The 24674-nt window shown below is 36.9% G+C and overlaps 1 protein-coding gene across 2 annotated transcripts in view; it reads left to right on the plus strand.

Annotated features, from left to right (window-relative positions):
- Nucleotides 1-24674, plus strand: part of XIRP2 (xin actin binding repeat containing 2) — a 308823-nt gene that overhangs the window by 240676 nt on the left and 43473 nt on the right. For both annotated transcript variants that reach the window (XM_065880384.1, XM_065880385.1), the window contains exon 3: nt 22341-22501. In XM_065880384.1, the coding sequence (XP_065736456.1) occupies nt 22341-22501 (161 nt within the window). The remainder of the gene's footprint in view (nt 1-22340; nt 22502-24674) is intronic.

The raw sequence follows: 24674 nt of genomic DNA on the forward strand, positions 1-24674 counted from the left end.
AATTGTCATCACAGCAAATATTCAATTGGATTTTGTAGAATGGTTAGCATTTTTTATTTTTAGTATTGAAGAAATATGAACCAAACTTGATAAACAGACATCAATGAAAATTATACTTCAATTTATAGCTAAAAGGGAAAACTGACAAAATTAGTTTCTCTTTTATGAGCATAAATTGATAATGTACACAATGAATATGTTTGAAACTCTAAACCATATTTCCTTTTTTCTTTTTAATTATACTTCTTAAAATTTGCTGAGGGAAAGAAAAAGTTGAAAATATGCTCAACTGTTGCAGCTTGCTCAGAGAAATGTATAAAATGTATTCTTTCTCCAGCCTTAGTTTGATTTTGTGCTTCTTGCCCCAGCCAGTCTCATCTCCTCTGGGAGTATTACTGGAATAAGGATTAAAGAATCAGGTTCTTACATGTTTTGCAGAATTAAGAAAAGCACTGCCAGTTGGATCTGCCGGGCCTAATTATAGTAACTACAAACTTAAAGAGAGAAGACTGAGATTTTACTTTTAAAATAACATGGCCTGTATACTGTTTCAAATGAATTTATTCTATCTTCAGTTGCCTATGAACACCTTAATTTGGTCCTGTTGTGCCTTAATGTTTAGATGTTAGAGACTGAAGTGGTTTGGAAGAGGCATTATAACAGAATCTCTTACGACACCAACTAAAAGCAAGGACACTTTAAGATTACATAATACAGGGTTTAAATTTAGCCAGCTGGTGCTGAACTGAAAGATGTTTTATTTTTACCAGAACTCTATTTGGTCACTGAGGAGCTGGAGTTTATTTGAATTATTTAAAACTTTTATGTGCAGGGTGCCAAAGGACGAGTAAAATATTTACCTCAGCTACATTCAGAGCCCTGAATTTTAATATGAGCACCAGTTTTGAGTTTTAGAAGCTATTACCAGTGAGTGGCAAAAATATTGGATAAAAAACTGGGAAAGTGTTGAATTCTGTGCTTAAATATCTCTCTACCTCTCTACCTACTCTTTGAATCTTTTACCTTTTTTACTGTTAACATGTAAATGAACAACTAGATCCATTTTTTAAAGTCATTCGGCATTTCAGATGTCTACAATGTGGCAAAGTGCCAGATGTTTGGGGAAAATGTAGTCTGGAGTTTGGAGTAAATATTTCTGCATGCAGTGTTGTGCATCTTTTAGATACAACTTCCCTCAACCACCTGAAAAATAAAAGTAGATATTCTAATGATCACAGAGAGCTTTACTTCAGAAAATGTCAGGCGGGCCTCAAGTCTTCAGTGATTACAAAGGAAGAGAGGGTTGGTTGTCTTTCCTCAAGTTTACTTTTGGGTAAAATCTCCACAAAGTTCATAGATAATTTACTGTTGTTTACCATTGGTAGCTGTCTACTATTCAGTCATTTCCAGTATTTTGCCTCTCACTTACATTTACCACAATTGAAAAACTTCTGCATATCAGTATTCGTTTTATTCATTTGGTAAAATATTACTTATGATGAGACAATTTGGGGTTGGGCCCCCATGGTAACCTTGGAACTGGAAACTGATACTTCCTCTCTTCTCTCTCTCTCATGCATACACATAAGTCTGGGCAGTAAGAGACCATTTTGTAACGCTTGTTAGCTTGGAGTCACCTCTAGATTCAGTAATTTACAGACCAGGCCAGAAACTTAATCAGTACTTGGCAGTGTAATTCCCAGATTTCTGATTGAACAATCTGTGAAGGATAGAACTTAAATGACATTATGTTGTCCTTTTTATTTGCTTCCCACCCCCTCTTTTAAAAGCATTCAAGTTACACTTTGAAATTTAATTAAATTGTAATTTTTTTTCCCTGCTACTGAGACAAACACTTGCTCATTCAAATTATAGGTTCATCCTTTGCAGAATGTGGGTAACATCAGACTTTTCTGATTCAGGAATAACTTTTTTTAGAACACTGATTTATTCAGTATAAGTACATGGTTTTTGTGTGACTGCATGATATGTTGTATTGTTGTTGTTTTTTCCCTGACACCAAATGCATGGTATTTTCTGACACCAACCAATTCTCCAATTCTCTGACACCAGCGGGGTATACAACAGTTCAGTTCAATTCTCACATTAACTTCCAGAGTTAGAGCAGAACCCACCAATTGCCCGCACTTTAGACACTAACTCAGGAACAGCGAAATGGAAGAGATTCATAGAGTAATGGGCAGGGGGGGCACAGAGCTTCCATGCACTCTCTGGGCTCACCACCCATCAACATGTTCACCAACTGGAAGCTCACTAAATCCTGTTGTTTAGAATTTTTATTGAGATTTCATGATGTGGGATGATTGGCTGAATCATTGGCCATCGTTAAGTAGGTTCAATCTCTAACCCCTCTCCCCATTTCCAAGGTGGGAAGTGGGGCTGAATATTCAGACTCTAATCGCTTGGGTGTTTTTTCTGGCAACCAGCCTCCATCCTGAAGCTATCTCTATTTCTCCTACCTCTGCATAAGGCCAGGGATTAGCTCATTCGCTAGCATACCAAAGACAACATCACTCAGGAGTTTTGAAGGGTTTTAGGAGCTCTGTGCCAGGAACCAGGGACAAATCCCAAATACTTATTGTATTATATCACATATATCCACAATGTTACTTCTCCGTCTATGAAACGCTACCTATAAACTCCAGAGTAAAAGTTTCATCCAATTTATTTTCCTAATCATTGGAATCCTTCTGCAAATTTAACTAACCTGAGTACTTCTCCATTTGTACAATATAATCAGGAAAAGCACAAAGAACAATGATAATCAGCCAGTGTAAAGAATAAAGGTTTTTTTTTTCTTAAGAATTGAGAATCAGCAAATTCAATGAGTTATTTGTATCAGTTTGGATACAAGAAATGAGAGTATTGCTATATTTAATGACTCTTGGTACTTTGTGGGCATACATGATGGCATAAAAATAATCTGGCAGTGAGCAGTGCAATAGGTAATCCAAATTCCTGGTAGAGTGGCTGTACTTCTTAAAATATCACAAAGGATAAAAGGAATTTATTACATAGATAACACAAAGAACCTCAGTGACTATTTGAGTTAACACCTTTAAGTTCTAGATAAGAAAACTGAGCCACAGAACATTAACTAGTAACTTACAAGATTTAGACAGAGAGAACTAGAAACCAACTCTCTTGACTTATACTTCAGTGCTATATGTCATTCTGCAAAGCTTTGTGCCATATCACCCCAACCTTACTCCACCCCCATGACTTGGAACACATTTAGAGGTAAACCTTCATAAAGCCTTTTTTCTTCCAGGTTTTTGTTGCTTTTTATTTTGCATTTCCTGTTTCTCTTTAATTTAGGATAAATTATGGAAAAGGAGAACTGATCCAGATATTCATTTAAAACTCAAAAAAATGGTGATTGGTTTATTTTTTAACTTGACTAAGCGTTTAAGTTTGCTCATCTTCTGTGCTAGATGAGCTGTTTCTGCCCCACCCCCACCACAGACCCCCACCATCACCTTGTCATTGGAGACATCATTTTTCACTGCTCTTTTTGGCAGACCTTCAAGTAGGTTTTAGTCTTCTACATTTTTCTAATTGTATGCGGGATATATCCTGTTGCCCGGCGAGGTGAATGCTTTAGGTATGTCTGACTGTTCAAAAGTAAATAATTGCCAAATTGCTCCAGGCACACATACGACTTAAAATAAATATAATACTGAAAGAATTTATTTTAGGAAATTTTTGTTGGTCAAAGATCCAATAACACATTCCCCCCAAATCTGAATATATCAGCATGTGTGTTTCTAAATGCATTAACTTGGTAGTTATCAACATAGAAAAGCTAAAAAGAAAAAATTGTACCACCATTAATTTTTCTAAATAAATTTATTTATTTATTATTTTTATTTATTTAATTTTGGCTGTGTTGGGTCTTCGTTGCTGCGCGCGGCCTTTCCCTAGTTGTGGCGAGCGGGGGCTACTCTTCGTTGCGGTGGCTTCTCTTGTCGCAGAGCATGAGCTCTAGGCACACGGGCTCAGTAGTTGTGGCTCGTGGGCTCTGAGCACAGGCTCAATAGTTGTGACGCACGGGCCTAGTTGCTCCACGGCATGTGGGATCTTCCCGGACCAGGGCTCAAACCGTGTCCCCTGCATTGGCAGGCAGATTCTTAACCACTGCACCACCAAGGAAGCCCTCACCATTAATTTTAAAAGCAAAGTCCAGCATTATAAATGATTTCAAAGCATGTCAATGGTTTTCATGTTAAGTTTCATAAATATGAACTGAATATAAAATAATGTTCAAATAATTATTTTATTTTTTAATTCATAAGAAGTTAATTGCATTGAAATAAGATGTAGGCAGAACTCACGTTATAAAGTGGCTGGGTTTGTTTAAACTATGTATATTAAATTTTGATGAGTACAGTCATAGTTCCCCATTGAATTGCTTTAAAATTGAAGGGTGCTTTATCACTATCTCTGTTGTTGTTGATTATTTTATTTTTAGTCAGTACCATCATAATAAGAATTCAGCTTTATCTTATCTAACCACTAAGCCTTTTTGTCAAGTAATTAGACTTCATAAGGAACTATAGTAAACAAGTGCTCCAGAGAACAGTGAAAAATCTTTTTTCAAAGCCAAGGATCACCTTTTAATTTATCTGTCTTATAAGTTAGAAGTTTTTCTTGTTGACACAAGGGTCCTATTGTCAAGTTGGAATATTCTGGGAAAGAGATAGAATAAAGTGAGTTTGGTCACGTTATTTAAGGGTGGTCAATTCCAGCTACAAGCTTTGTTTAAAATTCACTGCCTCTGCTTCTGTTGGATTTTGACCGATTCTCCTGAGTATTATATAGGGTAAAAGTCTGCTATTTGGCTACTAAAGTGAAGCCCAGCCCAGTTTCCAGTTGGAACACAGGGGCCAGAGCTAGAGGTGCCAAAGAAAGAGCGACGGGCAGCAGTCAGACGCTTGGTCAGCTCTTTCTGTCCTCTGTGCCATTCAAGGATGCTCAGAGTGGGAATAGAACCTCGTTACAGCCCTGACTTCTTCAGTAGAAGCTATGCTAGCCCTCTGGGTCCCCGAGGACTCAAAAACATTTATTTTTAGGAATGTAACTGTATTAATGCATGTGTGCTTCAGTCACTGACTCATTCTGGAATGGGAATAATTTCAGGATTCATCATCCACTCATTCATCCAGAGCTGAACAATAACCTCAAGTTTAACTCTGTAAAATATCAGAGAAATGAAATTTGAAAGGAAGGCATATGTTTGTATTAAAGTTGCAATATTCTTTTCCCTACAAAGATCTAGTCCAGCTATTGCAATTGTCAGCTCAAAACTACGATTTATAGTTTCTAACAGTCCACCCTTTAAATAGAAGCAACAAATTACTGCAAACTTCAATTTTCACTGCTTTTCATTTAATTCACCATTTCAGCCCCACTGGCCCCAGCTTCTCGACTATGTCGTTATGTTATACTATTACCATCTCTTTCAATTTGTGCTCCATTATGCTCATATATACATATATGTGTGTATATATGTGTCTGTGTATGCATACGTTATTTTCTATAAAGCACAGTGTTACCTATGCCTCCATATTGTTCTCCATTTCTTTCATATTTTAAAAGTCCATTTAGATGTTCTAAGAAAGATGAGTAGTCTTCAAACAACATTCAATAACCATAAAATCATCCATAATGACACCTCTTTTTACCTTTTGTGTAACATTGCGTAAAGAGCCTGACAGGGTTTTGTAAACATTTGTATTGAGAAAGTGTGAAGCTACATCTTTATAAGAACGATGACAGGGCTTCCCTGGTGGCGCAGTGGTTGATAGTCCGCCTGCCGATGCAGGGGACGCGGGTTCGTGCCCCGGTCCGGGAGGATCCCACATGCCGCGGAGTGGCTGGGCCCGTGAGCCATGGCCACTGAGCCTGCGCGTCCGGAGCCTGTGCTCCGCAACGGGAGAGGCCACAGCAGTGAGAGGCCCGCGTACTGCAAAAAAAAAAAAAAAAAAAAAAAAAAAAAAAAAAAAAAAAAAAAAAAAAAAAAAAAAAAAAAAAAAAAAAAGAACGATGACAATAATGGACATTTTCTACAGGATTATTCTCCCATAGATAGCTATATAAAAGGAGTTGACATATAAAATTTCATTATTGATATCATTTTTACATTTTGAAATTAGAAAGTTTTTTGAATAGTTTTTGAAATTAGAAAGATTTCACAAATGATGTGCTATGTTCTCTCTCTCTCTCCCTTTCTCCTTCCTTCTTTTTTATTTCATTTCTAGTAAAGCCCTCTGGAATATATTACTTAACCCTAGAGCTATCACTATCCTTAAGATGTATGAAGCGTCCTCAGTTTATCAGAATCACAGAAACATCATCTCCCAGGGCCAGAAGAAATTCCAAAGGAAACCCACATAACACTTTACCAGGAAACCAGAAAATGCTGTCAGGTAAACCCTTATTAGTTGAACACAGACTTTGCAGCCAGACTACCTGGGTTTGAATTCTAGCTCTGACACTTAACCAGCTAGTTGAATCTGGGCAAATTATTTAATCCATCTCTGTGCCTATTTCCTCATCTGAAAACCGAGATAATAATAAAATCTATCTCACAGGGTTGTTTTGAGGATTAAATAAATTCATATTTGTAAAATGACAAAAACAATAGAGCCTGGTACATAGTAAGTTCTACATAAGCTTTTGCTGTATTATCATTATTATTATTGTTCAATATATGAGACTAATATAATAACCTTTACATCTTCCCCAGAGAGCAAGATAAGAATATAAAGTACCAAGTTATCCTAGATGCTGAACATTCAAAATAACAGCACACTAAATGAGAACCGTTTGAGAGAAAATTATCTACCTGATTTAATAGGTTGTTCTCTTGTTAAAGGCATCCTTCCCTTTCAGAGGTTCACTCTTGAGCTCAAATTAAATTTCTGGCCTCTCTGGAGTTGTAGAAAGCTATTAAATACCCTTTTTCTATTATAATCTTTCCAACACTTGAAACTAAGAACTTTTCGGTTATCCTTACTGATGTCAGCATCACATTACTTCTTCAACCACTTCAACCATAATGACTCTGTCTCCTTTCTGATGGAGCTGCTCACAGCCATACAATGGACCTTGTCATTACTTTGAGTTAGTTCTTGGACTCTCAGAATACTCTTTTAGATCACAGTTTTCTTTCTTTTCAACTACAACTGGTCTTGACCCACGGCGTAGTCTTCCCATCCTCAACACATCCTGCCCCTCAGCTCTCTGCCTCTTTTGCCTCATCTCTCTTGTATTTTGGATCCACTCACAGTGTCTGAGTAAAGATGGAAGGAGGACTCTTGCTGGGGAGGGAGGCATTGAAAGATGGGGCTGTGGGTGCCAGACTGTTTATCAGGAGAATCTAAAGCAGAAAAGGCAAAGAAGAATCCAATAATGGAAGAGAAAGCAAAAGCTTATGAGCCAGTGAAATGGTACAATGCCAGGTTTGACGGATGAAGCTAAGCGGGAAAGTAAATCACAAGGTCAGAAGTAAGGAGAGCTAGGAACACGACAGGATGGAGCCTAGGATGGACTAGGGCACCCATTTCAACCAAGGCCAAGAACAGTTCAGAAGTGTTGGTGGCCTGGTGTTAAGGGCTCCTGACTCCAGGCTTCAGGGATGGGTCTAAAGCTTAAAGGAACCATGAGACATCCAATGCCCACTCCGCCTGGGCCCCGTTGTCAGCTGCAAGAGAAGAGCTTTCACTGACCTCCCATCTCATTTGTCCCCACGTTCTTGAGCTAAATCTACCTCATCAAAAGCCAGTTCAGGGCTTCCCTGGTGGCACAGTGGTTGAGAGTCCGCCTGCCAATGCAGGGGACACGGGTTCGTGCCCCGGCCCGGGAAGATCCCACATGCCGCGGAGCGGCTGGGCCCGTGAGCCATGGCCGCTGAGCCTGTGCGTCCAGAGCCTGTGCTCCGCAACGGGAGAGGCCACAGCAGTGAGAGGCCCCCATACTGCAAAAATAATAATAATAATAAAAAATTAAAATAAATTAAAAAATAAACTAAAAAATAAAAATGCTAACCATCAAAAAAAAAAGTCAGTTCAACATTTTCCTCATAATCTGATATATTTGCTCCCATTCCCAGGCTGCCTGGGTGTATATATTTAAATATGTATATTTAAAGGTCTGTTGTTTTGTATATATGCTAATACCCAACAATCATTGTATTCACTTTTAATTGCATATCACATTCACCATTATTCCTGACAATCCCAGATGTTCTCTATTCTAATATAACACTGGAAAAGTTGAAAATGGAAATAAATTTGTGGGTAATATGTTTTTTAAAAAGCCATGTTGAATTTTAAAAGGTTTGTTAAGGTTAAGACTTAGTTACTAGACATATGCATTGATGTAATATGGATGAAGCTGAGAACTGATGGAGTGTGTGTGATAAGGCAGAAACAAGACTGGGGATGGAGCCCTGAAAAACATACATGGTTGGGTGTCAAGAATTGTGTGTTTGTGTGTGTGTGTGTTTCAGGAGACATAGATAGATGAGTGTTACTTTTTCCTGGTCTAAGCTACTCACCAACTCCACACTCGGTTTTGAGAGTTTATAAAGAACAATGCGGAGAATGCTGCAAAGCCTCAGCATTTTTAATTCCTCCTTCTGAGATATTTCTTATAATGGCAAGTGTTAGGTTCCATGAGTTTTATGACATTTTCCTCAGGCCCCGCACTGCTGGTGAATGGGACCTGGGGCTTTCTGTCACATCTGCTTTCCTTGGCAGACTTTCAACTCAGAGCTGCACTGGGACACTCTGAAAACTTACTGAGGTCTTCCTCCTAGATCTCATAAAACAAATAGGATACTACTTGTGATTAAATGGTCCTCCAAAGAAAAGTGTGTGTGTGTGTGTGTGTGTGTGTGTATTAGTGTTTCTATGTTCTAGCCGTAGTCCTGTACTTGCCCACTGGCCTGGAGAAGCTAGTTATTTTTTCTGGGCCAAACTGCGATAGAGATATGAATGTATCTGAAATTTTTTAGCTATAACACTTTTCTAATTTCTTTCTGCAAATATGTAATAACAGGAGAATTTCTGGCAGAAATTAAACTGGGCAGAGAGCCCAAAGTTGACTAGTTTCACTTTCCAAACACACATTTTTGTGCAGTTCTAATTTTCACCTGCTCATGTGGTGTCCCGCTGAGCATTTTGGGGGATGAGCTGGATTTCATTGTGGTTGTGGCAGACTCACAGGTTCACAGGCAAGAAGTTTATTTTTGCTCCCTCCGGGAAGGCTCTAATCCCAAATTTCACATTGCTGCTCTGCTTAAATAACTTCTGTTACAGAATTTGGAACTTGTTTTCTACTCTTTAAAAAGAAGTACGAGAGAGAAATTAAAATCTGTCAACAGGAACCATGAAAAGATGGGCGTTGAATTTTGCAATATTTTTGCAAGGCAGTTTCATTCAATAAATGCTTATTGGGCATACACTGTGTACAAGTCATGATGTTATATGTTAAATACCTGTGAAGTTGGCCATATTCATCTCTACTGTTGGTTTGCTTCTTGGCAATCTAGGAATTTTAGGTAATAATAAAAATTGAATAACCAGTTCTGCAAAAATGTTAGGAAAGTCTCTGGCACTCATTGTTAGGGAAAACACAAGCATGTCATGCTTAGAGGTGCATTATATTTCTTCTACCGCCACATAAGGGCCCACAAGGAGCATTTCTGGCCACTGTGTGATGGCCAGCCTTTCATACTGACATTGTGGGTGTTGCCATTTTGTAAACTGATGAAACTAAGAGATTCTTTGACTGAAATCATGGTGGACACGGTTATGCAGGCTACTAGAAGATTCAAGAGATGGAGACTGATGCTGAGTTCCTGGCTAGTGGTTGATAACCTGTAGTTGTAGTTAGGTGTCTAAATTTTTAAAATAATCTTTAAAAACAAACAAGGAGATGCTTAACTTTAGAGTCTGATTTCCCTTTTAGGTAAGTTGTCCTAAAACAGTAGGAGGTCACACTAAAATGAAGTGATTTGTCCATCTGCCTAAGGCTTTTGGTACCTAAAGGGAGTAGTCTTGGAAAGTGATTCTATTTTAAAGCTGTGAAAGCCTAGCTTCATATGGAATTTTACAAAGAAGCCCAATATATAGTTTTAATTGCTTCTTACATTTCACTCCCCACAACTTTCCTCTTCTCACCTTCCACTACACTTGAGTTTAAATACCATTGGTCTAGGAAAATTTTGTTTGCAAGTTTTAATTAAATTCTCTGTTGTTCACAGATGTTACTGTCTTAATGTGCATGGAAAAGAGCAAGTTTCAATCTGAATAACATTTAAAGACTGATTTTTACACTACACCCTCTAAAAACAGGAGTGAAATAAGCAGCATAAACTCAGTTCCTCCACTTACGGGGCACTTACAGGATTAGGTTTTGAATCTAAGGGAAAAGAAACAAATGCCAATGGCACATTTTTTAAGATAAGTAACTATAAATAAATTAAGGGATGATGAGACTAGCTATGTATCCCATGTGTATCTTAAGCAGGGAAGACTATTAAATTACTTCCACTCTTTGGACAGTTCTTAGGACCAGCATATCATTAGGAAACTGACATCATCTGTTTCTTTTGAAATTACAGTCTGTGTTGATATGCAGAGGATATTTAGGTCATGTTAGTGGTGACAGGGAGAGTAACCCAGCACCTGGCTGATTCAAAGTTTTGATATATTAAAATCATTATAGCTTTAATTTATAAACATCCTTGTACGAAATTTAAAAGACTTAAATTCAAAAGGTATACAGCACTATCTAGTGTCCCCTGCAATTACGGGGGACAATAATCAGAAAGGAGTTGTGACAGTACAAACATTTGACAAGTGCTGATTACCTTTCATTTTAGAGCATGTTAGAAGAACCAGAGCTTTGGTGAGAAAAACAGATTCTTAATATTTTTGCTTAACATTCACAGTTTTATCTTCCTACCCAGGAAACATTTGAATGACTGAAGATCACATCGTTTGCCAAGTGTTTATTTCTTTAGGTAGAATTTTTCTAAGTACATCACTGCTCTGAAAGAGTCAATTTACTTCCAAAGGCGTCTTTTATTCAGCGAGCAAAACGTTGCATTATTTAAGCATTTTCACTTTTCTCCTCGATTGCTTACCTTTTCCAGATAATGTTCAGTAAAGAAAGTATATGGAATTCGTGTGCTTTCCTTTCTTTGATCAAGTCTATCAGCCATTAAGTTCAAAAGAAAACCATATCAAAATATGCTGTTATTTGTGGGCTTAGGCAGAGAAAGCATTTTAAACAAAGACTTACTTAAGGTCATTGAAAAGAGTTTGTGTAAATTCAAAGACCGAATTTCTCTAAGACAAAAGGTGGACTGAATTACATACATTTTATTAGTCAAAGGAAAAGAATGATTAGTAAGAGAGAAGCTGCCACAGCATTAATTGTCTAAGTCATTGAGAGTCAGAGTTTAGTGATTTGCTTTCTTTTAATATCCTTTGTCAGAATAAATCTCAGATGCTAACCTTAATGGAGAGGTGAAAGAGGATGAAGAATTGAGGAATTCCTAAAAATGGATCTGGGAACGTCTGGCTTTTCCAGACTGCAGCTAGCATAGAACTTATTTAAGGTAATAGTAACTAAGTAACTTTCCTACCCTGCCCACGCTCAAACAGTTTAAAGGTAGGCATGCTGGGAAGATGTTTTTCAAAGCTGCAAATTATTAAATGTTCATCTGCATTTTATTACTGTTGCTTATTTTTGATCTGTTGAGTGACAACAGGATACTTGGAACTAAACGAAACAGTTCAGTACACATGAACTAACTTCGTGTGGATTTTTTAAAAGCCTATGAGAAGCAAAAGTCGATTATTTTAGGGAAAGACAAATTCTAAGCTGGTAATCAGTAGGAATAAAAAAAGAGTATATTAGGAAATAATGAGTGAGAAAAAGAATTTATATCAAAGAGGTAACAACTTAGGGAGAGGTGAATAATGTAGAATGATGCCAACTTTGAAGATTTTCTAGAACAGAGACTTTAGGAAAAAAGGGATGGAAATCAATTTAAACAGAAGGAATACACAGATTAAATAGAAAGAATACCTATATTCAAACTAACCAAATATTAAAACACCTCTTCCTTTAGCAGTTATCGAACACCTAAATAAGGTTCTTAGTAGGGGTACAGAGGTGCCTAGCGATGCAGAGGTACTTAGTAGAGCGACCGTGGAATGGATCATAAGTGAGGGATCCAGGATCCTTCTCTTCTTTGCCTTTGGTGGGTGGTGACAAGGACAGCAGAGACTTAGGGAGCGGCCCAGTCATCCCCGCCTGACTGGTCCAGCCCAGGGTTCATTGTGCCAAGCCCACTGTTCAGAGACCCTATAGGAAAATGAAAAATGTGAATAACTTTGAGTCATGGTGTCATGATTTTACCCAAAAAAGAGAGAGCAGGGGAAAACATGAGGAACCATCACAGGGAGAAAAAGAGCAGATCTGTCCCTATAGTGGGCCATACTAGGGTGATTTTCATGAAATTTACATTTTCAGGGGACTTCCCTCTTCTTTGCTGGTGAAAAATTAGTAGCTCATTGGCTAGTGCCAAAAACACAGATAGACTAACACTTTGATATCATATACATTGACATTCTTCTCTTTTACATATATTTTCTCCATTCCTATGGCCATATGAGCAGGACTGTGCCAACTTCCTTGCCCTAATCTCTTACTGTAATTATCTATTCTTTCACAGTCTATTGCGTTCTCCTTGTTTCAAGCAACATGACAGATACGTGGCTTATAAAGAGGAATGGAATATCATTATAGCCTTTAGATTCATATGGACCAGAGTCAAGTCCTATCCTTTCTATTTACCAGCTTTGAGATTTGGGAAAATTTCATAACTTTTATTATCTCAGACTTGTATCATGTCAGATTATCTGGAAAATAATATCTAGGATATATGATAACACCTAAGGTGACTGGAGGTTAGTGAGCGTATATTATTTACTATGTGCAAGATACTATGTAAAACCCCTTACTTTAATAAGATCTCCTTCAGTCCTCACAGGCAATCAGATTCTGGTATCATTCTCATGTTACAGCTAAGAGGAAGGAGACTTTGAGAGGTTAAGAAATTTGCTTAAAGTCAAAAGTAAGTGTCAGAGATAGAATAAATATTGGGCTTTCTGGGTCCAGAGTAGATGGTCAGTCTCCCTGTGGGTCTGCCTGCTGTGGGATGAAACCAAGACAGAACCCAGCGTAAAACAGGTTTCCTAAATGAACTTAACCCTGTGCTGGAGGAGCATGCATGTGGGTGGAACGTGAGAGAAGAAGGGAAGACAGAGAGATTCAATGATACACTAAAAAGTAACAAGTAATACAGACAGAAGTGTAATTTTTAAATGTTGGGAAAGCACAGCAGAGGGAGCTACTCACTGCCTAGATTAAGTGGGGAAAAATCTGAAGAGAAATTGAGCCACTGTGAGGATACATGTGAGGGACTTTTCAACCCTATCAAATCTGATTGGTCTTGATCTATTTTAATTCAGTTTCATCTCAGTATAAATAAATGTGATTTTGGGGATGGGGTTGTGGAGTGTGTGCTACCAAGTTCCTCAGGATTCCCCACCTAAGGAGGACTCCATTTGGTATGTCTTCAGAAAAGGTAACTTCCTTAGCAGGGCCAGCCATCTGGGAAATTTTTTATTCCTAAATCAGCATGTCGAAATGGTGCAACCTGTTGTATTTCTGTTTTTAGAGATAAGGCCAGATTAACACTTAGAATACTGTATTTCTTGAGGAGATCTCTCTGGTGTTTTTCTTTTCCTCTCCTTTCAGGTAGAGCAGGACTAAATACAATGGTGAGTAATTTGTGCCCTGCCCTGAGCACTGTGCTTGGTCAACAGCAGATGAGTAGTAGATGTTTACTGAATGTATGCCTAAAGCCTTAAGAGGAGAATTTATCAGATACTCTTATTGTATACCTGGGATGCAGATTTAAACAAGAGGAAACTTTGATGGAAACATGCCACCACCTCCCATGCCTTGAGGCAAACAAATCAATAGAAATGAGAGCAGTGGACCTTGCTTCACATTTTCCTTCCCTTATAGTAAAGTTTGTCTCTCTCCCTACTGGCTTGGATCAATACCTAACCCCATCTCAAGTTTGATCTCTATAGTGACCAAAGAAATATAACTGAAAAATTTGCTTTGATTTTTAATTCTAAACTCAAGCTTATAAGGACAAAAAAGGATTCACTTAGAGACATAGAAATTCAACTTATTGGTTTCCCTTTGATTTATCCCTATATACACTGAAATAAAGGATTTGTGCGTAGATATTTAGGAAACAGAAAGGAGAATTCATACCCTTAATTTAAAATTTACTTTTTAATGTTATATTTTAATGAAAAATACTTACATAAGAGACTGTGTAGAGTTAAATAGTCTTGTACTCAGAAATACCTGAACTTGGGGCTTCCCTGGTGGCGCAGTGGTTGAGAGTCCGCCTACCGATGCAGGGGACGCGGGTTCGTGCCCCTGTCCGGGAGGATCCCACATGCCGCGGAGCAGCTGGGTTCATGGGCCATGGCGTCCGGAGCCTGTGCTTCGCAACGGGAGAGGCCACAACAATGAGAGGCCCGCGTACCACAAAAAAAAAAAAAAAAAAAAAAGAAATACCTGAACTTACTTCCAAGCTGAGCCACTTACTACATGATTTTTACCTTTTTAAATGTTACTTTCACCTCAGTAAACTGGAAATAATACCACCCATCAGATATAGTTGTTATAAGAATTAGATGTAAAATGTAGATGTGTAAGAATACATGTAAAATGATTAGTGCATAATTGATACTCATTAACAGATGGTTATCATTGTTATAATGCAACATAAGTCTGATTGTGCTAGGGAAGTGTCTAACAAGAGACTTATATTGTAAAAATATGCATCATCTATAAGCATTTAATAGTTTTAATTTATTTGACTCTTTCAAAGGAATTTAAGTCATTTTATTCAATTATTGATTTTTTAACTGGACAATTCCTTAACTAAACTAAGCAATTAATTAATTTAATAGCAATATGATTGAATTTTCAAATATGCCCAAACTAGCAATATTAACCTACTAATGATTATTTAATTTCTGTCTAACTTCTGTACATTTATAACTGCTCTCGTAACAGAAGCACTTCTTGTGAGATGATAGGGGCTGCAGAAAACAGAAGACAAGTCTATATAAGAAAAACTTACTACAATTAGAAATGGCAGTTCTGTTACTCAAAGAGATTACTATCTAAATGGACATTTGTGCTGAGTCTTATCTATAAGTAGGTGGACATTTATTCTTTGGGGTGTAAAGAAATTCAAAGATGTTTCCATCACAGGGTAGTTTGTGTATATGAATCTGTGAGATTAGGGGGAGCTAGAACTGAAATATGCCTTAAGAAGAATTTACTGTGTAGTGATTTCTGACTTGGTCAGGTGTATGTGTATGTACAGTGGATGTTTGTATTAGTTTCCTGTTGGTGTTGTAACAAATTACTGCAAACAATTGTAAGCACAAACAATTGGGCTTATAATAGCACAAATCCATTATATTATAGTTCTGGAGATCCAAAATCAAAAATGAGTTTTGCTGGGTCAAAATCAAGGTGTTGGCTGGGACCCCACTCCTCCTAAAAACTCTATGAGGGAGGTTGCCTGTTTCCTTCCTTGCCTTTTCCAGCTTTTAGAATCCACCTACATTCCTAGACTCATGGGACCTTTCCTCCACTTTCAAAGCCAGTAGTTTAGATTCTGCAATGCATCTCTCTCTCTCTCTCTCTTTCTTTTTCTTCCTCTCCCTCTTCTTCTCCCTCCCCCGCTTCTCCTTCTCCTTCTTCTTTTTCTTCTTCTTCTTCCCTCTCTCTCTCCTTCTGTCATTACCTCTCCTTTCTGATTCTGACTCTCCTGCCCCTCTTTCACTTATAAGAACCCTTGTGACTACATTGAACCCACCTGGACAATCCAGGATACTCTCCCCATCTCAGAATCCTTAACTTAATCACATCTGCAAAGTCCCTTTTGCCATGTAATGTAGCGTATTCACAAATTCTGGGAATAAGGGTGTGCACATCTTTGGAGGACCAATATTTTGTTTACCACATTGCTAAATCTTGTCGTTTTCCTCTGTCAGGCAACTGGATGTATAGGATCTCTTCCAGAATTAGGAGAATAGTGGTTATGGAAGATGTAGTAAGGAGGCAAGAACTAATCCTTTTTATTACCCTGAGAGATGATCTGTTTTTGTTAATGTATAAATCATGCTAATCAGATGAATGGATGGATTCTGGGAAAGGTGACAGTAGTACACACAACACAATGCATTTTGGGGGAGTGGGACCATAGGGAAGTTAGTTTAAAAGGTGGAATCTGATTCACTGGGTTCATATGCTGGAGGGACGGCACAGTATAGCTTTCGTGCCATCATGAAAGCTATACTGTGCCCTTCCTCTCCATGTTTTTTAAGAACCGTAAATTAATGCAAGATTGTGCTATACACTTGCTCTTTCATTTTATTCTCCGTTTCTTGGCTTCATAATATTCAAATGAGGGTAAAATATATAAAACTCAAATTGATTACAAATTTGACTTGGCAGCAGCATTCTGAATGTTTAAAAGACATGAATTTTATTATTAGCTGAGGGATATGCAAATATTATAAATTATAGAAAATTTATTCATGCTAATGGCTCTGAGTCTATGGTATGTCCATCGGTATGATATGCTGTACACAAATCCGAGCTGGGGTATAGATCATATATTTAGATTTGATAGAATTTAGCTCGTCTTTCTCCCAATTTAGTTCTCAATCAATTTTCTGAGTTCAAAGCAGTTGACTTCTTTATAATGCATCCAGATTATAATAGCAAGGCTATTGATATGTCACCAAAAGTACGCTTGCCTCCTTGAAGCTGGCATCTATATTTGCCTCAGCTTTGTGGGCTTCCATGTGACACCCCAGCTCATTCTCTGCCTGGCTTTCAGTTTGGACTAAATAAAGGCTTCCCGAATTGATTTTAGAAAATTTCCAAGAAAAAAATCATTAAATTCTCATTTTTCTGCTCGAGAGTTCAAATTACTATTGAACCTTACAGTTTCTTTTGAGTCATACTTATACATCGGATTAGTTATCCAGGACTATTTGTTTATTATATATATTTTATTGCACAGGCAATGAGTCAGTTAACAACAAAAAAGGCATCTTTTTGTTGTTTGAATTTTCCTTCATCTGTTTCCTTGAGCAAGTGATTGTTTGGGTTTGTCTTTTGGTTTCTGGACTCTTACACTTCTTGAGATGTAGCATAGAATTGTACTTAAGTCACAGAACCTGGAGCCAGACTGTCTAGCTCCCCTTCCAGCTCTGAAACTCACCAGCCACATGATCTTGAGCAAGTTTTACAATCTTTTCTATGTTTCTGTTTCCTTATCTGTAAAATGGAGATTAAAAATAAATATAGTCTTTACCTCATAGGGTGGTTGAGACCATTAAAAAGACTAACTAGTCTGACACATAGAATGCACTTTATACATATTTGCTATTATTTTTTTACTTGTGAATCATTCTTTTAAGTCCTTTATCTGTCTTTTCAATAACGTTAGTTTTTTTTCAACCAATATTCTTTACAGAAAATTAACACTTCAACCTATTTATTATAATTGTCCCTTTTCCATTTTCCTTTTGCCGTATAAATTTTTTGAAAGATTTTTTCACTTTGAATTTTCATGCTTTGAAAGTCCAGCTAAAATCATTTTATGAATTACTTATATCTCTCTAAGAATTGTTCATCATTTTAAAAAGCATTTAAGTCCTTATCTAATACTCCATGTGTAATATGCAGTGTGGTGAGGAACTCTGAATGTTTTCCTCAAAATCATTACCTACTTTTCCCAACATGACTTGTTGGTAATTCTGCTGTTTCCTCCCACTTCTGCATTGTTCCCTCTTCCACATAGTCACATGGCCAATTCCTTCGTGTTTCAGTGCAAATGTTCCACTTCTCAGGATGCCTTCCAGACACCTAGCTCACTGACACACCCAGGTGGATTAGGTTCTCCCCCGTAGGCTCCCAACTCACCTGGTGCAAAACCATAAACTCCTTGGGCTATAATTGCCTGTTTCTCTTGCCAACTAGACTGAAATCTCTGGAGCATAGTGAATGTGTCTTATGCTTATTGTAGATAATCAATATTTATTTAATAATAATGAATAAGTATATTAAAATAAACCTTATTAATTCAAATAATTTATTTTTGAAGTTTCATATGGCAAAGATGGAAGAAAGTTAAAGTCATCCACAGTGATTACAGTCCCATAAAACTCTTCTTCTTGTTACAGATGCTCTTTATATGTTTCCGTACTATGCTAGTCAGCATGTAGAGTCACATCGTTGTTACAACTTCATAGTGGGGCAGCATCTTCTATCTACAGAATAGCTCTCTATTTCATTTAACATATTTTGTCTTTAATGCTACTTTGCATGAAAGGAATATAGTCATGATAACTTCTCTTCATTTATTTTTGCCTCACAATTTCTTGACCAATATTTTCTTTTTAAATTTTGTGTCTTGCAGGTGGCATATGGTTGGATTTATTTGTCTTTGTCTTTTAGGGTGAAGTTTGACCTGTGTTTATTTACATTTGGTTTTACACTATTACATTTGGTTTTCTTTGTTAAGGCTCTTTGTTTTCTTTTTTGGCTGACTTTTGTTAAATGGACTGTGTTTGGCTTTTTGTTGACTTCTCACATGAGTAGCAACTTGAATTCACATAGAGTAGTCCTCAAAACTAAAATTTCAGTAACAAGTAATCAGTTCTCTAACTGCTTTTCGTGTTCAATGTTATAAAGAAGATACCTCAGGATTTCTGAATTTTGTTTCTTCATCACAGAAACTCTTCATGTATCTGGGTAATTGTAGAACTTTTCTTTTTCCTTGATTCTGAAATGTTTTACTAGGATCTGCTGATATATTGGTGTTTTAAAATTAATTTTATTCCTATATTATGGTAAATACTTTAAATCTATGCCCAAATTTTATCTTCAGCAAAAATTTCTTCTATTGTATTTCATTTGTTCTGCCCACTCTCCCTCCCTCCCACGGAAATGCTGTTATCTTCTAGTTTGAATTTTGCTGTCTGTTCTCTATCTTTGTCATCTTCTTTCACATTGTTGTTAGTATGTTATTGGTTTTTCTCTTCTGCAGCATATATTACTCTATTAGCTGCCTTCAATGTATATTTTAATTCTTATAAGAAGTCTTCAATACCCTTAGTTCTCTTCTCACCTTTGATAACTTTCCTTTCTTCTGATTTCACCACGGTTAGGAAATCAGACACACCTCTGCTTACACCTGTACTGTAAATCAGACAGAGCAAATATCAGCTTCACAACTCAGATATTAGCAAGTGTTCTCTTAGTGAAATAAAGAGGTCAAAGTACTTTTTACTTTATTCTATAGACTTATTTATTGATGACAGTAGCATCATTATTTTCAGTCAATTATTTGCTTTTTAAAATTTTTTATATAAATTTTAAATGTTACTTTCCATTTACAGTTATTACAAAATATTGGCTATATTCCCCATGTTGTGCAATGCATCCTTGACTCTGTCTTACACCCAACCTGTTCTTCTGTGTTACCTTTCTCTTTAAAGTTACCCTAAACATTAAACACTGTTTCCAATCTCAGTTGCATCCAAGTCTTCTGAAATAGCACTTTGTGAGGTCAGGCGGCCAATGTTCCTATCTTCTTCCCCATACATCCCTAAGTCCCTAAGTAAGGGACTGTCTTATCAACCCTACAAATTTACATCAGGTGTCATCAGCATCAAGATAGGAACAGATAGGTGCACTGCCTTATAGTATACTAGTCAGGAAACATCACCTTGTTTTTCAGATGAGGAAATTGAAAGACACTGACTTAGGAGGTTAAGAACCAACATGGACACAGTTTGTTAGCTGAAGGTTGGTTTTCTATTCCACGACCCTACCTGCATAGGCAAAGTTACTGATGGGAAAGAGAGAAGGAGAGAGAGTGAGAAAAAGAGAGACAAAGAGAGAGAGAGATTAAAATGTAATGTTTTTTCTGTGATCAGAATAAAAGGCTACAAGGCAATGGAATCCAAATCTCTTAATACTCAGGCAACTGATTTCCTGACCATTAATCTTAGGCATTTCCCAGTAGGATGAAAATGATAAAAATCATTTGGAAATATTTCGAAAGTAAATACTCGCTGTAAATTTTTGCAAAAATAAACTGCTGACTTTCTGTTAAGATTAATAAAATAATAACATCTTTAATTAATAATGTGCAAAATGAAATTTATATCTTAATGTGGAAAAACTTCAGTGGTTCATGTTCAATAAAAGTTATATAGTGACAATTTACAACAAAGTAAGAAGAGTACTGAACATAAACGGAATTCATCTGTGCAAATAGATAATCCAGAGAGGAAAATAAAGATATATTTTCTTCAGCATGTGAAAGACTTTCAGTAGTTGGTGGGAATCTCTTTTTATCAGGATCAACTGGAGGAGTGTACCTTTGTGTAGATATGAGGTTTTGGATGACAGCTGAATTTTAAAAACTAACTGACATTTATTGTGAACATATCAGTTTCTACAATCACAGTATTCATATGATACAATGTCTTATTCCTTTATATTTTTTTTCCTTTAATACTGTGTGAAATAAAATATAAAAAATAAATATTAAAATTTTTTTAATATATTTACAAATTTTATTAAAATAAATGAAATTTTTAACTGAATAAGAAGTCCTTAAGAAAAAGCAAATACTCAGGGAGTCAAAAAACAAATGATTTTTAATTTTTCCTGGGTCGCAGTAGTTGTTCTCAACTGCTGTTGTGTACAGAAATCTTGGAGAAGCTAATAGAAAGAACAAACAATGTAATAAGATGGTTCAGTGTGGGGACTGGGTAAGAAGGTAAGGAGAACAGGTCAGGGAAGGAACAGCTTGGTGGTGGTCTGTTACCTGGGGTTGTCTGGGACTTGGTTCATTGTAATTAAATCAAACCGATTCAAATAACAAAGTATACCAAAGACCGCTAACCCTGTGAGTACAAAAGACTACCAGCCCTAAGGTGAAAGGCAGGGGGTGTATGAATGAGTGATAAACATATCAGAACTCACACATACACAGATATACACAGACACACCATATGCTGGTTGGTTCCAGAAGGAGCCCTTGAAATGATTTTGTAATTACAATTCGTTAAGAGTGAATAGTAAACCAACAAGCAGAGCCATAACAGCAGGGAACACTGGATAAAATAAGAAAAACTAGTTTTGGAACCAACTCTGGCACCTATATCTAAATAACCATCACATTAACCAGGGAGAATCCTTAGGTTTCTTTCACATAAGGAAATATTTAGACATGTTTCCTTATGCCTAAAAGGAGTTGGTTAGACTAGGTGAGACTGTATCAGCTCTAAGACATTTCTGTTTCTAACGACTGTTATTCTGTGATCATGCAATCAGTCTTTTGCTCTGTTTGCAAGTATGTAATTCCTAATACCCTGTATTTTTGTCAGGTAGATGGCTTACATGGGAAAATATAAGATGCTCTGGAACAACTGACAAAGCTTTTTTTTAATGGGACTATTATTTCTTTCTTATGTTACACATGCCTCTATGGAATAAAAGGAAAAAAAATCCACAGTCTATAATTCTCATAGCATTCACATATTTTAGATTTATCTCCTTGAGGGTTGAAGGGTAGGGAGAGAAGCAAAGAGCAATTTTTAGACTTGCCAAAGATTTAGTCAAACCAACAAATCTGACACTTACTAATTGTGTGATCACGGGAAAGTTTTTTAACTACTCTGACTCTCCATTTTCTTTACCTAAAAATTTTAGAAAATAATATAACCTACCTCATGAGGATGTTAGAGAAGTAAATGAGATGATGCTTTTATAGCATTTAGCATAACTCCAACACAATGCTTCAGGAAGTGTTCATTAACATTATGTATCTCTTAATAAATACCTATCGTTCATCAGAATAATTGCAGGAGTAGGAGTGGGGACAATATTTTCATTTGCTGTTTGCATAAGCATATGCTTCTGTGTAGGCATTCTGTAGATTTGCTTGAAAGCTTGAAAAAAAAGAGGGTGACCATGAAACTTGGAAAATACCATGGAATGTTACAGTCTGTTTTCCGAGACCAGATGTTTTAAGTGCCTTCACTGTTCCTAAGATGATGCCATTTTCTTTTCAAAACCTGAAGCGATGCTACATTTGTTTTCAGTGACTGCTGGCCCTAGTAAGCCAGCGCGTGGATTTGCAGAAGACGGTGCTGCGCAGAGAGAGGGTGTGTCAGACCTCCAGGAGGTGGTGTCCTTGAAGGAGCGGATGGCGAGGTACCAGGCAGCTGTTTCCAAGGGTGACTGCCGCAGCTTCTCCACCAACGTAAGCTGCTTCTAGTGCTTCTGCATTAGGCAGGCTGCTTGTCTGCCTTTCACATGCCTCCTTTACATTGCAATATAAGAATACTACTGGACAATGGGATAAAGTAGAAAAAACACAGAAATAGTGTGTATCAAATCCAGAGTATCTGAAATTAAGCTTCAGCTCTGCCACTTATTAGTTGTGTGAACTTGAGCTACTATCTTGACCCTTCTCTGAACTTCAGTTTCCTTAACTGAAAAATGGGGAAAAAAACATCTACGGCAGAGGGTCTCCGTGAAGAGTAAAAGAGATAATTTATGTGTAAGCCATAAGGCACTGTATAAATGTGTTACTACTGCCATAATTATCATTTAACCTATAGCTATTCTCCTTGGGAAGGTTGGGAATTAATTTCAGATCTTAATAATGTGGGTCTGCATGCTGCCCTCCTTGGTCTCATGTATAGTTCATTTAAATTCACTGGCAGTATAATTTCTTTTGCTGTTCTCCTTTCTCTGTATGCCCTAAATCCATTAGAAGTAGCTTAATCAACATAGAAATGAGGGAGATTAGCAATGTAGAGAGTCTGCTAAACCAGTTATGATTACAGGAAACAGCAGGATTCAGTAAGACCACCAGTTTTTAGAGCGAATGCATAATAAAGTCATATTCAAAAGAATTTGTTGGGTTCCATATTCTGTGGCCTTCAATCCACAGGATTTGATAAGTCATTTTATCAGTAGCAGCTTTATAGCTTAATGGAATATAAGGATATTCTTTTATAATTATAATCTCCAAATTAGCAAAGTTGTTCATTTAACCAAAAGAGAAAGAGAGAGAGAGAATAGCCAAGAAGCCTGGTATTCTAAAATAGCTACTCTGAACATTTTTCTTTACAAATCATTCAGAGAAAAGAATGACTGTGCCAAACTCATTAACAATGTTGCAATTCTAGATGACATTTGAGTTTTTACATAGTTATTGAACTACTTTTCAGGCGCACCATAGATTTTGAATGAATGTATAGAAATGACATAAGTTAACTTCATCACTTCCAAAACAAATAGTATCCCTCCAGCGCCTCCTGCCAGTCTTCTTACATAGCATCCCCTGCTGGATCATTAAGGAACTTTACTACAAATTAGTATTCTAAATTGGAAACATGATTCTTGGTGAAACAAGCTGACTTTGAAAATACCTAGTTAAAGACTGGTTGTTTAGTAAGCAATCTTTTATCTAGGAAGACTTTTATCTTGCTAAACACTAGGAGAATATACCATAAAACAAATTTGTATAAGGCATGGTTCGTATTTATTGTGTACTAAAAGGAGAATATTTAAATTGGGCACATAAGGAAACTAAATTATCTCACTATTTAATATAAAAATTTTAAATTTTAATGCTTTTCTGAAGAAATTCTACATATAAGGAATTTAATAATCCTTCTCTTTCCTGCGCATTTACAGACAAAACAAATTGAGGGGCAGTGATTTATGGTAGATCATGCAATTAGACAGGGACAAAGCCAGACTAGATTCCAGTCTCTTGACTCTAGTACTCTTTCAACTATATTCAACTGCCTCCTCTTATATAAGAAAGCATCTTTGGTCCAAAAAAAGTGCGCTACTGTTTGGTTTGGTCCTAAGCTAATAAATATTTTGAGAAAAATGATCACACATATTGTCTCAGAGAAATCCTGATAAATATCTAAAGTAAAGCAAAATAACTGCCTTATATGGTCAGTTGCATCAAATGTTTGTTCAATCAAAAAATCATGGAAATTGCTTATAACCAAATTTCTGTCTATGCAAGTAAACCAAATATTTTATGTGCAAAATTTGGAAGTCACTGATTTGGCCCCAAACTGAATCCATTATATTTCAGTCACATTGAAGTAGTTACTCTTTGTCCTAGATCAGTTTCTCTTTGTCCTAGACTCAGGCAGATGGCATTTTGTTGAACCTAAAGGAAAAGGCCTGCCTGTGAAAAGGCATCGGTCCTCAGAAGCCCCCTAGAGGAGAAAGGAGAAGTAACATTTGTTAGGCAACAAAATAACAGGTTCCGTACTGTGCAGTTTTATTTCCCTTATCTTTTTTAACACTTGCAGGAAATCTGTGAGAAATATATTGCTACTCCCAGTTTATAGGAAAGAAAACTGAGGTTCAGGAACTCTAGCCCTAGGTTTTAAGTGTCA

Source organism: Phocoena phocoena, chromosome 7, assembly GCF_963924675.1.
Source record: "Phocoena phocoena chromosome 7, mPhoPho1.1, whole genome shotgun sequence".
Lineage (NCBI taxonomy): Eukaryota > Metazoa > Chordata > Mammalia > Artiodactyla > Phocoenidae > Phocoena > Phocoena phocoena.